Source organism: Geotrypetes seraphini, chromosome 4 (assembly GCF_902459505.1).
Source record: "Geotrypetes seraphini chromosome 4, aGeoSer1.1, whole genome shotgun sequence".
Lineage (NCBI taxonomy): Eukaryota > Metazoa > Chordata > Amphibia > Gymnophiona > Dermophiidae > Geotrypetes > Geotrypetes seraphini.
Window position 1 is genome coordinate 198667109 of NC_047087.1, and position 15632 is coordinate 198682740.

General features: G+C 43.3%; 1 protein-coding gene across 5 annotated transcripts in view; it reads right to left on the reverse strand.

Annotated features, from left to right (window-relative positions):
* Nucleotides 1-15632, reverse strand: part of UNC5B (unc-5 netrin receptor B) — a 387265-nt gene that overhangs the window by 34682 nt on the left and 336951 nt on the right. For all 5 annotated transcript variants that reach the window (XM_033941792.1, XM_033941793.1, XM_033941790.1 and 2 more), the window contains one exon: nt 1502-1696. In XM_033941792.1, the coding sequence (XP_033797683.1) occupies nt 1502-1696 (195 nt within the window). The remainder of the gene's footprint in view (nt 1-1501; nt 1697-15632) is intronic.

The window sequence follows — 15632 nt, forward strand, 5'->3', positions numbered from 1 at the left end:
GACAGATAGGGCAAATGCTTGAGTACCTGATTGTAAAAACCGCTTAGATAATCTTGATAGGCGGTATATAAAAACCTAATAAACTTGAACTTGAACTTGAAACTATATACTGTATTGTATTTCACCAAAACTTACCTTTTGTTTTTATTTTAAGTCCTTAATTTGTCCTGCCTATATATCCTTGTATGTCTCCCCTTTGTTTTTAATATTGTAAAATGCTTAGAATTCATGATAATACTATACTTAATCTGGTGAAAGTGGGTAATAAATAATAAATAAATAAATTATATATATATACTCCACTAACTGGTTTGAGAGCACTCTCTCAATGGAAGAAAAAGCTTCAGGTTTTTGTTTAGGTAGGGCATAAATGCTCAAACCTCCTCCACCCACATCATCGGCCAAAAAACTTCAGAGGAGAATGTGCTAATACCACATTCAATTATTTGTGTAGGACTGAGTCGGCTGCTGCCTCTATATTGTATGGAAAAAAGTGATGTTTAAGTGATAGCCAACGTTTCACGGTAAAAAACGTTTCTTCAGGGCTTGTCCACTTCCACTCTCCAATACATTTCTGTGAAAATAAATAAATACTACTTGTGTCTAATTCACTCACCGCAGTGTTTCTTGCTCGTTCTTACCAGCGTCCTATCGCTGTGGCCGTTTTTCATTCGTACTTTAGAGCTATGCCTATCAAATTTCACTATGTCTATTATGTGCAGAACGTAGGCTGCTCATCTTTGATTTGCTGGCTCTGCCTCGGCAGTCTTGGATTGATCTTCTCTGAAAAGTCTGCAGGGATTTCTAATCAGCTTGAGGCAGGGCAGTTTATAGACAGTCAGTTTACTCGGGCAAATCACTCCTTTCTCAGGCTTTGAAAATTATCCTACCTATGGCCATGTGTTTCACTACTGTTCTCTAAAAGGGTTCATAGTCTTAAGCGCGCAAGACAGACGTGCGCCGACAAACGAGCACCGACAATTCAGCGCAGGGCTTCATCGCGCCAAAGAAAAACCTTCTTTTAAAGGGCTTCGACGGGGGGTGTGGAGGGGAACTCCCCACTTTACTTAATAGTGATCACGCAGGCATTGGGGGGTTTGGGGGGGTTGTAACCCCACATTATACTGTAAACTCAACATTTTCTCTATTTTTAGGGAAAAGTTATGTTTTCAGTATAATGTGGGAGGTTGCACTCCCCCCCCCCAACGCCAGCACGATCCCTATTAAGTAGAGTGGGGGGGATTCCCCCCCACACCCCCCGTCGGAGCCCTTTAAAAGAAGGTTTTTCTTCGGTGCAATGAAGTCCTACGCTGAATTGTTGGCGCTCATTTGTCGGCGCACATCTATCTCATGCGCTTAAGACCCATCACCTATAAAAGAGCTGAAAGTAGTAGAGACAAGCTAATCTCAGTTCCTTAAAAGTCTATTGGTCAACACTGGGATAATTACACAAATAAAAGGGAAAAGGACAGGGCAACAAGATTGATCTGTTTACTCTTACCATGCCTCGGGGTCTTGAAGTTGACTGGGTGAAAGCCTCCAGTTAGGGCAGCTGATGAATCGGTGATGTCTGTGTCAAACTCCCGACAACTACGGCGATACAAGACCACACCAATGGCCATGAGGAGAATAATAAAAATAAACACGGCAACCACCAGGCCAGCATAGAAGGCCACGTCCTTAGTGGACTCCAAGACTAAGTGAAAAAAACAGAGACAACAAGACTTTGTAATGTAATGGCAGCGAGAAATGAAACCACATCAATAAAGATATAATTATCTGCCATAGAACATCATATAATGACAGTACTCAACAAATTAAGAGATTCCACAAATACAAGCCACAATCTCATCTCCTAAAAAAGGTTAGTAGTCATTCATATCAGAAAAACCCATGGTACCACAAAGGATTATTTGAAGACAGGTGAGAAAAGCAGAGAGAAATTGGAGAAAACTTTGGGATGGGGATAGTTTAAGGAGATACTGAAATTTACAATGGTACTATGCACAAGAGATAAAAAAGACAAAGAAGAAGTATTCTAGTAAGTGGTGAATGATGCACCCAATCTATCATGCGACATGTAAGATGTTGCATTTATTACATTCTTTGCAACCAGAGGTGAAGATGAGGGATTTTGCTCCAATATCTTCCTTGGAGAAATTAGCTGGTTATTTTATTGGTAACAGAGGATTTAAGGAAAGGATTAGCAGTAAATTCTGAACCTAAAAAAGATGTGGCAAAGGGTATTTCAGAAAACAATGAGATAGCTTTGGGGGTTTGTAACATACCCTCAAAACAGGAATTTTCAGATTGTTTTAAAGGATTAAAGGGAGCTTTAGCATTAGATCTGCTGCCAATAGCTTGGATATGAAGAACTGGATCTGGGCTAATGGAATCGCTTTATGCAATGGCAGTGAAAAGTTTGATGGAAAGCGTGGTACCCACATCTTGGAAATGGGTGGTGGTCTGCCCAGTTCATAAGGATCCTAAAAGTGATATTACGGATGTTAAAATTTATAGACCTATTTCTAACCTGGGTCTAGCAGCTAAAATCGTGGAGCAGATGGTGTTGAAGCAGGTTAGGGACTTTGTAGAGGAAACTGAAGCTAGAGAATGACACAGTGACAGAATTTGTCACTGTCTCCGTTCCCATGGATAACTGCAGGAAACTATCCTGTGTCATTCTTTAGTGTCTATCTCAACCTCTGTCCTTCTACACCAGCATTCTTCAATACATGGCTTAAGGGTCAGTGGCTGTGCCCTTTCATACTCTGATCAGGGCAGGATTATAGGGTAGGCCAAGTAGGCACGTGCCTCGGGCCCAAAGAGTTCAGGGGCCCCAGAATGCTGCCTGCTCTGATGACGTCAATGTACCTGCCTCTGTGTCCGGCTTCAGGTGTCCATGTATTGCTTCCTCTTGCCTTCTTCATTATTCAACACAGCTGAACTTGAAGTCTTCAAAAGGTCACGAGCAGCAGTTCTTACACGCTGCCCACAGCTGACCCAGAAGATATTCCTCTGATGCTGGGATTTTGCATTAGAGGGAAGGCTTCTGGATCAGCTGTGGGCAGCGTGTAGGAACTGCTGCCCGTGGCCTTTTGAAGACTGCAAATTCAGCTGCATTGAATAATGAAGAAAGAAGAAGGTGCTACTTGGACTTCTGGAGTTGGGGGGACATAGGAGGGCAGAGGCAGGGAGGGGACAGGGCCATGGAGGGGCAGGTCCAGGGGGCCCAGTGTGCTTGGATGCCTTGGGCCCACTGAAGAATTAATCCTGCCCTGACTCTGATTCTTCCCTCTCTCCTTAAAGAATGACATGGGGATGGTTTCCTGTGGCTATTCACGGGTTCGGAGACAGTAACAGAATTTTGTTACTGTGTTATTGTCAAGCTTCAATTTTCTCAACAAAGCCCACGACCTGCTTCAATACCATCTACTCCACAATTTTAGCTTTTATACCCAGTTCACCATGTCATTCCCTACGTTTGAACCCTATGCAATCAGGTTTTCACATAAGGCATAATATAGAAACACTATTAGCATGTGTTTTGAACAATGTTAGAAGGAATATAGATGGAGGTAAGGTTGCCCAGTCAGTGTCATTAGACTTAACCGCTGCATTTGATGTTTTAGACCATGAAATATTCATGGAGAAATTATTTTCTCTAGATTTGCAAAACACTGTTTTGCAGTGGTTTAGATCATTTTTAGAAGGGAGAACTTTTTTTGTTCAAAATAATGAGATTGCTCTATAGTTCAGACTATGCAGAGTTGGGTCCCTCAAGGATCCTGTATCTTGCCTTTGTTATTTAATTTATATTTGGCACCTTTGATATCTACGATACAGTAATACTTCATTAGACTTTATGTGTATGCTGATGACCTTGTGCTGATGGTTTTTTGTGACCCTTATAAACCAGATTTAACTGAAATGGAGGGATGTTTGAATGTGGTGAAGGAATAATTACAACAGCATCATTTAATTTTGAATTTGAAGAAGACTAGGGCATGCTGGCTGGCTGGTCACCTACATCAACCAACAATCTTGCCATAAATTTTGAAAAGGGAAGTTAACCTGGCCTGCTTTTCCAGCCCTCTTAAGGGCTTTGCAGACCGGGCCTTTTTCCCTGTTCCAGCACAGTGAAGGGGAAGGGAGATCGAGTCGTCCCCCTTCACTGCACCGGAGGAGCAACGCGTTCGGCGGTTTGCCCCGCCCCCAGCAGCCACTTAGGCACCTGGCCTGCTTTTCCAGCCCTCTTAAGGGCTTTGCAGACCGGGCCTTTTTCCCTGTTCCAGCACAGTGAAGGGGAAGGGAGATCGAGTCGTCCCCCTTCACTGCACCGGAGGAGCAACGCGTTCGGCGGTTTGCCCCGCCCCCAGCAGCCACTTAGGCACCTGGCCTGCTTTTCCAGCCCTCTTAAGGGCTTTGCAGACCGGGCCTTTTTCCCTGTTCCAGCACAGTGAAGGGGAAGGGAGATCGAGTCGTCCCCCTTCACTGCACCGGAGGAGCAACGCGTTCGGCGGTTTGCCCCGCCCCCAGCAGCCACTTAGGCACCTGGCCTGCTTTTCCAGCCCTCTTAAGGGCTTTGCAGACCGGGCCTTTTTCCCTGTTCCAGCACAGTGAAGGGGAAGGGAGATCGAGTCGTCCCCCTTCACTGCACCGGAGGAGCAACGCGTTCGGCGGTTTGCCCCGCCCCCAGCAGCCACTTAGGCACCTGGCCTGCTTTTCCAGCCCTCTTAAGGGCTTTGCAGACCGGGCCTTTTTCCCTGTTCCAGCACAGTGAAGGGGAAGGGAGATCGAGTCGTCCCCCTTCACTGCACCGGAGGAGCAACGCGTTCGGCGGTTTGCCCCGCCCCCAGCAGCCACTTAGGCACCTGGCCTGCTTTTCCAGCCCTCTTAAGGGCTTTGCAGACCGGGCCTTTTTCCCTGTTCCAGCACAGTGAAGGGGAAGGGAGATCCCGTGACCAGCGAGGGACAGATCGGGTGAAATCTGGACTGCCCACGGCGCGCAGCCATTTTGCAGGGCCATCTCAGCCGACGGAGATTCGAGGAGAGGAGAGCGTGCGAGCTCCGCTCCGCCCCTCTCCCGTGACCAGCGAGGGACAGATCGGGTGAAATCTGGACTGCCCACGGCGCGCAGCCATTTTGCAGGGCCATCTCAGCCGACGGAGATTCGAGGAGAGGAGAGCGTGCGAGCTCCGCTCCGCCCCTCTCCCGTGACCAGCGAGGGACAGATCGGGTGAAATTTGGACTGCCCAAGGCGCACAGCCGTTCGGCGCGCCGACGAAGGCGCACGACAAAGGCGCATGCGCCTTAGTGAGCGCCTTCGTGAAGCGGCAGTAGTGAAGCAAACTAGAAACAAGCAGCTCACCAGCTCCCCTAAATAGGATAAAGCAATAGCTAAGAGATAATCCTTTCAATCAGATCACTCACATCGTTTATTTAGCAACCAACACCCCAGCAACCCTACTCACCAACAATGGCAACCCGCCTTCCTAAAACCCTGCTTGTCCTTCTGTTGCTCGCCCTCCTCATATCCAACTGGAAAACAGCAGGCTTCCATACTTACTCCATCCCAATCATTACAACAGACCTCAGGCAAACTCCACCAGCCAGGAAACTCCACTCCTTCAGAACTCTGACACCATGTCCTAATTCCAGCCTAGAAAGCATCCCAACATTCTGGGGTAAACGACCTCCGCCAAAACCCAAGATAAACAGCCATAAACACTTGACACCCCCAAGAATCTTCCTCAACTCAATCAGTTCACAACTCTCCTTCACAAATTTCACACCAATAAAATGTGCTTACATGAACATAAGATCAATCAATCCAAAGGTGGAATTAATCAAAGATTGGCTAATCAAAGATCATCTAGGATGCCTATTCCTAGCTGAAACCTGGATCACTTCAGACTCCGACCCAAGCATAATAGATCTCTGCCCAAAAGGATATAAATTAGAGCTTGTCTGTCGAGAAAACAAACGAGGGGGAGGGTTAGCCATCATAGTAAAAAACAACTTTAACTTAAAAGTCCTAGCTAAGAACTCATCCCCTCACCTGGACCTTCTAGCATGTCAACTCTCCGATAACACTCTCTCTGGAAACCTGACCTGCATTCTATGCTATGTCACACCAGGGAAATGGTCCACATCAAAACAAGAACTCGAAGAATTCATTCTCCAGAATTCACTAACTTCCACCCACAACTTACTCCTCGGAGACTTAAATCTCCATCTAGAAGACCACTCCTCCAAACAAGTAGAGGGAATACTCTCATATCTCGATACCCTATCCTATCAGATACTTAACCCCGAACCCACACACGAAAAAGGCCACCAACTGGACATTGCAGCATTCACGACCCATAATCTTGACACTCAAAACATACACACATCCAACGGTATATGGCACCCCTCCCTCTGGTCAGACCACTACAAATACACTTTCACCATAAACTGGGCTCAAAACAACCACAAACCCGCACCCCAAAAAATCCACATCAACACACGACAGAAAATCAATCCTACTACATTTTGAGAGAAGGTAGATCCAGCATTCGACCAAATCAACCCCAAAGAATTTGTAACTCACTAGCGTACCATTAGCGAAGCTACTTTGAACGAGCTAGCACCAATAAAAACAAAAAACAAAATCTGTAGACCTTCAGACAAATGGTTCGACGCTGAACTTCTCCATTTAAAAAGACAATGCAGACACCTCGAAAGAATATGGAAAAAACAGAAACAAGACCAAACAAAAGTAGCATGGAGAATCCAAATCAAACAATATAACATCAAACTAAAGGAAAAAAGGAAAGCATACTATTCCAAACTAATAGGCACTGAAAACCCAGACTCAAAAATACTCTTCAATATTGTAAGAAAACTCACAGACACCAAACCTTTCCTAGCTACTCAAGGAAACCAATCTCCTTCAGCTCACCAATTAGCAGACTACTTCAAGCACAAAATCACCAATATCAGATCCACATTCAACAATTCATTAACCCTCCTCGATGAGATTATAACAACACCAACAATAGATGAAGCCTTAGTAGCTGACAGAACGTGGACTAACTTCCCCAAAATACAATGGAACGACATGACTCGACTATACAACAAATATAGTAAAACTTCTTGTGACCTAAACAGCTGCCCATCGTACCTGCTAACAACCGCATCCATCAAGTTCAAAGCTAACCTCATGAACTGGCTACAATCCACGCTCACAGATGGTCACTTCCCACCAGAACTAGGCGAGATTATTATCACCCCCATACCGAAAGATCCCAAAGCTCCAAACAATAATCCAGCCAACCACAGACCCATCGCTTCAATCCCATTATATATCAAACTACAAGAAGGTCTTGTAGCACAATACCTCACCAACTACTTAGAAGACCACAACATACTACACCCATCACAATCAGGTTTCAGAAAAAACCACAGCACAGAGACACTACTTGTATCTCTAATGGATATAGCCCACCAACACCTCAGCAAAGGGAACAGGATACTACTTATCCAACTAGATCTTTCAGCAGCTTTTGACCTAGTGGATCACAACATACTACTCCAGATACTAGACGCCATAGGGATCACAGGTTTGGTACTCAACTGGTTCCAAGGCTTTCTAAAAACTAGAACTTATAAAGTAAAGACAAAAGACCACATATCTGACCCTTGGTCAAACCCCTGTGGAGTACCACAAGGATCTCCATTATCACCCATACTTTTCAACCTCTACGTATCCTCACTGGGCACCACTCTAGACTCCCTAAATATAGTCTCATTCAGCTACGCAGACGACATAACAATCCTTCTCCCCTTCAATACCCAAGACCCCAACTCATCAGGACGACTGAAAATAACTCTGGAAACGGTAGAAACATGGATGACCAACCACAAACTGAAACTGAACACAGATAAAACCAAATTCCTGCTGCTAGAAAAAGACAAAGAACCTACCTTAACTGATCTGACGACAAATGCAATCACATACCCAATACAGCCAGCACTCAAAATCCTGGGAGTAACAATAGACAGGAGATGCACAATGCAGACTCATACTAACAAAACCATCCAAAAAGCCTTCTACACCATGCGCAACCTGCGAAAAATAAGAAAATTCTTTGACAAAATTCAATACAGGATCTTAGTCCAATCACTTGTACTAGGACTTGTAGACTACTGCAACAGCCTTTATCTACCCTGCCCCGCTTACATGACCAAACAATTACAGACAGTACAGAACACAGCACTCAGACTTATCTACTCGCTAGGAAAATACGATCACATCACTAATGCCTATCTCGACTCACACTGGCTACCGATACAAGCAAGAACTCAATTCAAACTATACTGTTTATTATTCAAAGCACTAAACGGAACAGCACCTCTCTACCTAAACAGCCGCCTAACCCGAAACCTCTCAACTAGAGTAAGGAGAACCCAGACTCCATTCACCTACCCCTCACTCAAAGGCACAAAACGCAAAAAGCTATATGACAACCTACTTGCTACACAGGCCGCGAAAATTGACCCCACCATATCCAAGCTGCTGACCACAACTACGGACTACAAAGCGTTTCGAAAAGATATAAAAACCATACTATTCAAAAAACACATCCCAATATTATAATCTACCATCATCTTCTCTCCCTTCATAACCTACTGCAACTCACAACCAACTGCAACTTCGTCCCCATAGGCAACATCTAATCTAGCTGCATCGGGCGTAAAGCCAATTCATATCTAGAAACACAGTCTCCCCAAATACCGAAAAAATCAGATATAGCAACCTAGGAACAGACGATTTTTTGGTAACATAAGATTATGCGTTGTAATATTATGTAAAGTAACATAAGATTATGCGTTGTAATATAACATAAGGTTATGCTTTGTAATATCATGTAATGGAAGTTATGCAATGTACTGGAATAATAAGGTAAAATAACATAAAATAACTCTACGTAAAGTCTTGTAAAGTTATGTAAGATAAATTATGTAAGATAAATTATGTAAACTTAATGCAAGTTATGCAAGCACGGTAAGGATAATGTAAAGTAACACAAAGTAACTCCACGTAAAGTTATGTAAAGTTATGTACGTAAAGTTATGTAAAGTTATGTACGAAAAGTTAAGTAAAGTTAGGTTTGCAAAGTTTGTAAAGTTATACAAATAATTGTATTGTCATCGCCTGGAAATGTCCAGCCATCTTCTAATGTAATCCGCTTAGAACCGCAAGGCACAAGCGGAATAGAAATCACTAATGTAATGTAATGTAATGTAATGTAATTACTTAGGTGTGATTTTAGACTTTCAACATTTGTTCTTAATATTGAAATTAGATTATGGGAATGTGACATATGTAGGATCGCTTTAGTTTATGTTGCAGAGATTGCGCATGTTGCAAAATGCTTTACGCTTGCTAGGTGGACTTAGGCGATATGATGAGGTTACACTCCTATAATTGAGGTACCATTGGTTACCATTTGAACATAGGCTAATCTATAAAATAATAGTCCTTACACATAGAGTGCTACATGATCAACAACCATTATACTTGACGGAAGTATTATTTATTTTTTAAATTTATAAACCGCTTAAATCTAAGCGGTGTACACATTAAACATACACAGTTGTGAAAACAAACAACACAATAGCACGTAGTTACCACAATACAAAAAATATTTAAATTGGTAGAAGCATTTTGATAAAACACTATCGTAAATTTAAATCATTCATCCTCAACGTTACTCTGCTCTTAAGATCGAAAACTACCCATATCTGTAAAATCAAATCTCATTAAATTAAAAAAATAATCTACAAATAATTGTGATTTTAAAAGTTTCTTAAAAGTCATATGATCCCTACATAATCTTAACACTCCAGGAAGGGAGTTCCAAAGTATTAGAGTGTTATATACCAAGTAGGCCTTTACATTCTAAGGGCTCCTTTTACAAAGGTGCATTAGGACCTTAACGCGCGGAATAGTGTGTGCTGAAATGCCGCACGCACTAGCTGCTACCGCCTCCTCTTGCGCAGGCGGGGATTTTTGGGTAGCGCATGCTATAGCACGTGCTAATCTGGTACGTGCGCTAAAAATGCTAGCGTACCTTTGTAAAAGGAGCCCTAAGCGTACAAATCTGTTGGCATTACCTACTGCATGTGAAGGGAATGCACATTTTTGGGGAAGGTTTCAGAGTTTGGAATAGTTTACTGCTGAATTTGTGGGAGACAAGCTCTCTACCAAGCTTTAAGATGTTAAAAAGTTATCTTTTTGAAAAAGCAATTGAGGGAGTTTGTTGAGGTGATGTCAGGTTTTCTCTTTTTTTTCTCTCTCTCTTTTTTATAAAATTATATTTTCTTTTATTGTAATCTACTCTGACATATTATGAAGGGTGGGATATCAAATTGTTTTAAACTATTAAGCTATTAATTTCAAATGTTTCCCGTTTGCTTGGGTACCATAAGATACAGTATATATAAACATGGAGAGAGAACACACAATATGAATAGCCAATGTGGTAAAATGGCATTTATGTGCAAATTCCAACTCACAATGAATTACTGTCAGTCCCAGATCTAGGGTTACCATATGGCTCCAGAAAAAGGCATCTGGGTTTTGAAGGGGTGAATGAACATGTGGATAAAGGTGAACCGGTAGATATTGTGTATTTGGATTTTCAAAAGGCATTTGACAAAGTACCTCATGAAAGACTTCTGAGGAAATTAGAAAGTCAAGGGATATGAAGTAATGCCCTTTTATGGATTGAGAACTGGTAGAAAGACAGAAAACAGTGCATTGAAATGGTCAATATTCTCAATGGAGGAGGATAAATAGTGGGATTCTATCAATATAAATTTATACAGGACTAAGGGAGAACCAATCTAGTTACTCAAAAAATCTCTCTTCTAACTCTTATTGTAATTCTTTCAATAGAAACAGCGATGAATGTTCTTTTCTTCAAACTTGTCTCAAACATATGAAGAAAAGAACATTCATTGCTGTTTCTATTGAAAGAATTATAATAAGAGTTAGAAGAGAGGTATTTTTTGAATAAATAGTGGGATTCCTCAGGGGTCTTTGCTGAGACCACTGCTTTTTAACATATTTATCAATGATCTACAGATGGGAATAACTAGTGAGATAAATTAAATTTTCTGATGACACAAAGTTATTCAAAGTTGTTATCGCAAGAGGATGATGAAAAATTGCATGAGGACCTTGTGAGACTGGAAGATTGGGTGTCAAAATGGCAGATGACCTGCAAGTGCAAAGTGATGCAGGTGGGAAGGAGGAACCTGAACTATAGCTTATGTGATGCTGGTTTCTGTGTTAGGAAAAGGATCTAGGTGTCATTGTTGAGGATACGTTGAAACCCTCAGCTCAATGTGCGGCAGCTGCTAAGAAAGCAAATAGAATGTCAGGAATTATCAGGAAAGGAAAACAAAGATGAAAATGTTATAACGCCCTTGTATTACTCTATGGTACGGCCACATCTCGAATACTGTGTGCAGTTCTGGTTGCCATACCTCAAAAAAGATATAGCGGAATTAGAAAAGGTACAGAGAAGGGCAACAAAAATGATAAAAGGGATGGATGACTTCTCTATGAGGCAAGGCTAAAGCAGCTAGGGCTCTTCAGCTTGGATAAGAGACGCCTCGGAGCAATATGATAAGAGGTCTATAAAATAATTAATGCAGTGGAAAGGGTAGATGCAATGAAGGGGAATGGGGACATGCAATGAAGCTACTAAGTAGTAGATTTAAAACAAACCAGAGAAAATATTTCTTCACACAATGTGTAATTAAACTCTGGAATTCGTTCCTGGAGAATGTGGTGAAATCAGTTAGCTTGGCAGGGTTTAAAAAAGGTTTGGCTAATTTCCTAAAAGAGAAGTCCATAGGCCATTTTTGAGATGGCTTGGGGAAATTCACTGCTTATTCCTAGGATAAGCAGCAGAGAATCTGTTTTGCTACTTGGGATCTAGCTAGGTGCTTGGGACCTTCGGCCTGTACCAGTATGGCAATTCTTATGTTCTACTTCCATTGCTTTCAATTGAAGTAAAACCTGGATGTCTCAATCCATTCTCCTTTCTCTGGAACCATATGGTAACCCTACCCTGATCTGGTAATTTTAACTAGTTGGTACTTTATAACACCACAAGTTTAAATGTCTCCATCATCATGGCTTTGGGCTTTTTCCCATTTTTCTCACTTTCCTCCTGATTTAGAGCAGAATACAAATATCCTTAGAGCTACGTCTACAACTCCAGTAATTCATTGGCCTTTAGGTGCCACATATAAATCAGAACTTGGGTAAGATAATGTCCTGAGGATTCAAGAATAGCACTTTAACAGACTTCAGTATGTCCCTAGAAAAGCCTGAAGCCAACAATCTGAACCATGGTGCTCTACACTGACTATTGACCTAGACAAGATATCACAGGTTTTCATCCTCCGTTACTGCAAAGAGACTGAAGGTTCCTGTGGGACCTGGGTTTGTAGTTTACATTTTTCTCTAAGCCCCATCTACTATAGAATTTCAGCTGAAATCAAATATATCCCAGACTGCACACTGATGGCTCCAGCCTGCCTGTCTGATTTTAAGAAAGTCCAATCTCTGGGCTCCTGTGACTTGTCATTCCACCTTTACTGTCCAGGGTTACAATTTAACTGGAGCAAAGATTTTGAGAAACCAAACCAAAATAGACATGTTACTTTTTTCTTTATATCACAGCTATTCTAGCTAACAATAGTGCGGGACTGTTATCTTTCATATATCCTAGCATCTGTTGATGTCCAAGCTTGCTTTTACACTTAACAGCTTTTCCTGAAGTTAGATTCTTTTTTTTTTTACTTGAACAATTAAATAAAGGTACAATAAGCAAACAAACACATAACAGTTCAATGCATTTTCTTTACAATTATAGTTACCCTCCCATTTCCCCATCCCTTAAAGACAAACATTAATTAATCTGCTACACGTGATAACCAGGAACCCAAATAAAAAACATAAAACGGGGCATTCTTTATCTCAGCAATACTCTCCCAAAATAAATGTTCTTATTAATTCTTGTTAATTGCTTAGGCCTGGCCTGTAGGCATCCTACAGCTATCTAACCAGCCAATCGGGACGCATGTTTTTTTTTTTTTTTTTTTTTAAATGCTCCACAGGCAAGCCGCCTATATTGAAGGCGCCTCCAGGAGCCTAGGGAGGCCCGTATGCCTGCCTAAGCTCGCTTAAGGATAGGCATAGCCTTAGGCAAACCTAGGCAGCCATACGCATCTCCCAAGGCCAGTGGGATATGCGTACAATGTAGGCCAGCAAAATGCTGGCCTACATTGTAAGTAGACGCGACCACTAAATTTATCGCAGCAAGGGATCTCTTTGCCGTGATAAGTATAGCGGCCACTGCTGCGGTTGCCGGTCCCCCCCCAATGATCGCGGCAGGAGAGTCCTGCCCTCCTGCCCAAAGACCCGACCCCAAAGATCGCCGGCAGGAGGGTCTCCAACTCCTCCTGCCAGACCCAACCCGACCCCCCACCTCGAAGATCGCCGGCAGGAGGGTGCCCAACCCCTCTGCCAGACATGACTCCCCAACCCCGAAAATCGCTGGCAGGAGGGTGCCCAACCCCTACTGCCAGACCCGACCCACCGACCCCGAAGATCGCTGGCAGAATGGTGTCCAACCCCTCCTGCCAGACCCGACCTGATGAAACCCCCACCCCTCTTGGACCCCCCCATGAACCCCCTATTCTCCCTCCCAGGACCCACTCAATGAACCCCCCACCCCTCCTCCCTGGAACCGCCCTGGGCTCACCTTGAAAGTTGGTCAGACGGGTTCTTTCACCGTCTATCTGGCAGGCCCACCCATCTCCAGCCCATCCCAGAGGAGCCTAAGGCCTGATTGGCCCAGGCTTCTAAGGCCCCTCCTTAGGCGCCTGGGCCAATCAGGCCTTAGGCTCTTCTGGGATGGGCCAGAGAGGGGCAGGCCTGCCTCATTTTGAAAGAGGCGGGCCTTCTGGCCGGTGGGAACGCCCGTCCATCCGTCCAACTTTCAAGGTGAGTCCGAGGGGGGGTTCTAGGGAGGGAGGAGTGGGTTTGTTGTGGGGGTCTGCGGAGGGGAGATGGGAGATTTCATTGAGGGGGTCCGGGGGAGGGGGGTTTTGTCGGGTTATGTCCGGCAGGAGGGGTTGGGACCCTCCTGCCGACAATCTTCGGGGTGGGAGTCCGGTCCGGTCCAGCAGGAGGGATTGGGCACCCTCCTGCCAGCGATCTTCGGGGTGGGGTTGGGCACCCTCCTGCTGGTGATGTTCGGGGGGGGGGGGGTGTCGGATCAGGCCTGTCAGGAGGGATTGGGCACCCTCCTGCCAGTGAACTTCGGGGTGGGGGGGTTGGGTCTTCATTTGAGATCCCTTGCTGCGATAAGTATAGTGGCCGCATCTACAATAACTCAGTTCAGTAACCAGCGTCTGTAACATGGACGTTGGTTACAGAATAGGGTTTATTTTGGGCGGTCGTAGGCCTAATTCTGTAAAGGACGCCCATCCCAGGCGTCCTCTACAGAATCCGGGCCCTAATGTTCATACCATTAAAGGGAACTCAACTTCCAACTGATTCTCTATCACAGCACATTAATAAACCCCATATTCTTATTTATATCCATTTTTCTCTTGTTTACTCTTGGTTTTATTTTCTTTCTTTTTCCAATAGCCCTTTCTATCTCTTTCACCACCTGTTTCTCTCAGCTACCTCACCTCTCTTTACCCATCTGTATTCTCCCTCATCTCTCTACCAACTTCCCTATGTTTTTACTTTCTGTCTCTAATCGATCCTCCTCCTTCTGTTTCCTCTTCTATGCTTCTCATTTACTCTCACTTTCATTCCTCTTTTTGACTTTTCCTTCTCTCCGTTACTCTTTGCCTAAACTCTTGTCTCCCTTCCCTGAAATCCACCTCAGATGATTGCCTCTTCCTTGCTCTCCTAACTCAAATCACAGGTGAAGGTGAAGAGGGAATGAGTAAAATTAATCATCAAGGTGAAATACAGTATAAACCATTGAATGATCATGAATTGGTGTGTATATATATCTTGGCATTACTCCAAATTTACATACTACTTAACTTGATATTTAATGCACAAAAATACCAAGTTTCAAGTTTATTAAAAATTTGATATTCCGCCTATCATACATGTAGGCGGTTTTATATTGTAAAATAATTTAATCAGGGAAATCACTAAAAAGGAGGGTAACAAACATGAGACTAACTGGAACAAGAGGGTTGAAGGTAAGAAATCCATCTTTAAAAAGTAAAGTAATCCAAAGAAGGAAAAATACGGGAGGGAGGGGGTAATCTTATTTGAAAACCGGAGCAAGGAGGAGTCAGGATGCTGAAGCAGGAAATATTTAAAGATTAAAGGCATCTTTAAAGAGGAATGTTTTCAGTTTTCCTTTAAATTTTTCAAGAGAGGTTTCATTGCGTAGTTCGATAGGTAATGAGTTCCAAACGGTCGGATAAAATGTGAGGAACGTTTACCTTACATTTGTACCCACTCCTTACTCCTTTCTTCCCCTACATTCAACTTAGCAGAAACACCCCTCAAGATGAAGGGATTTCAA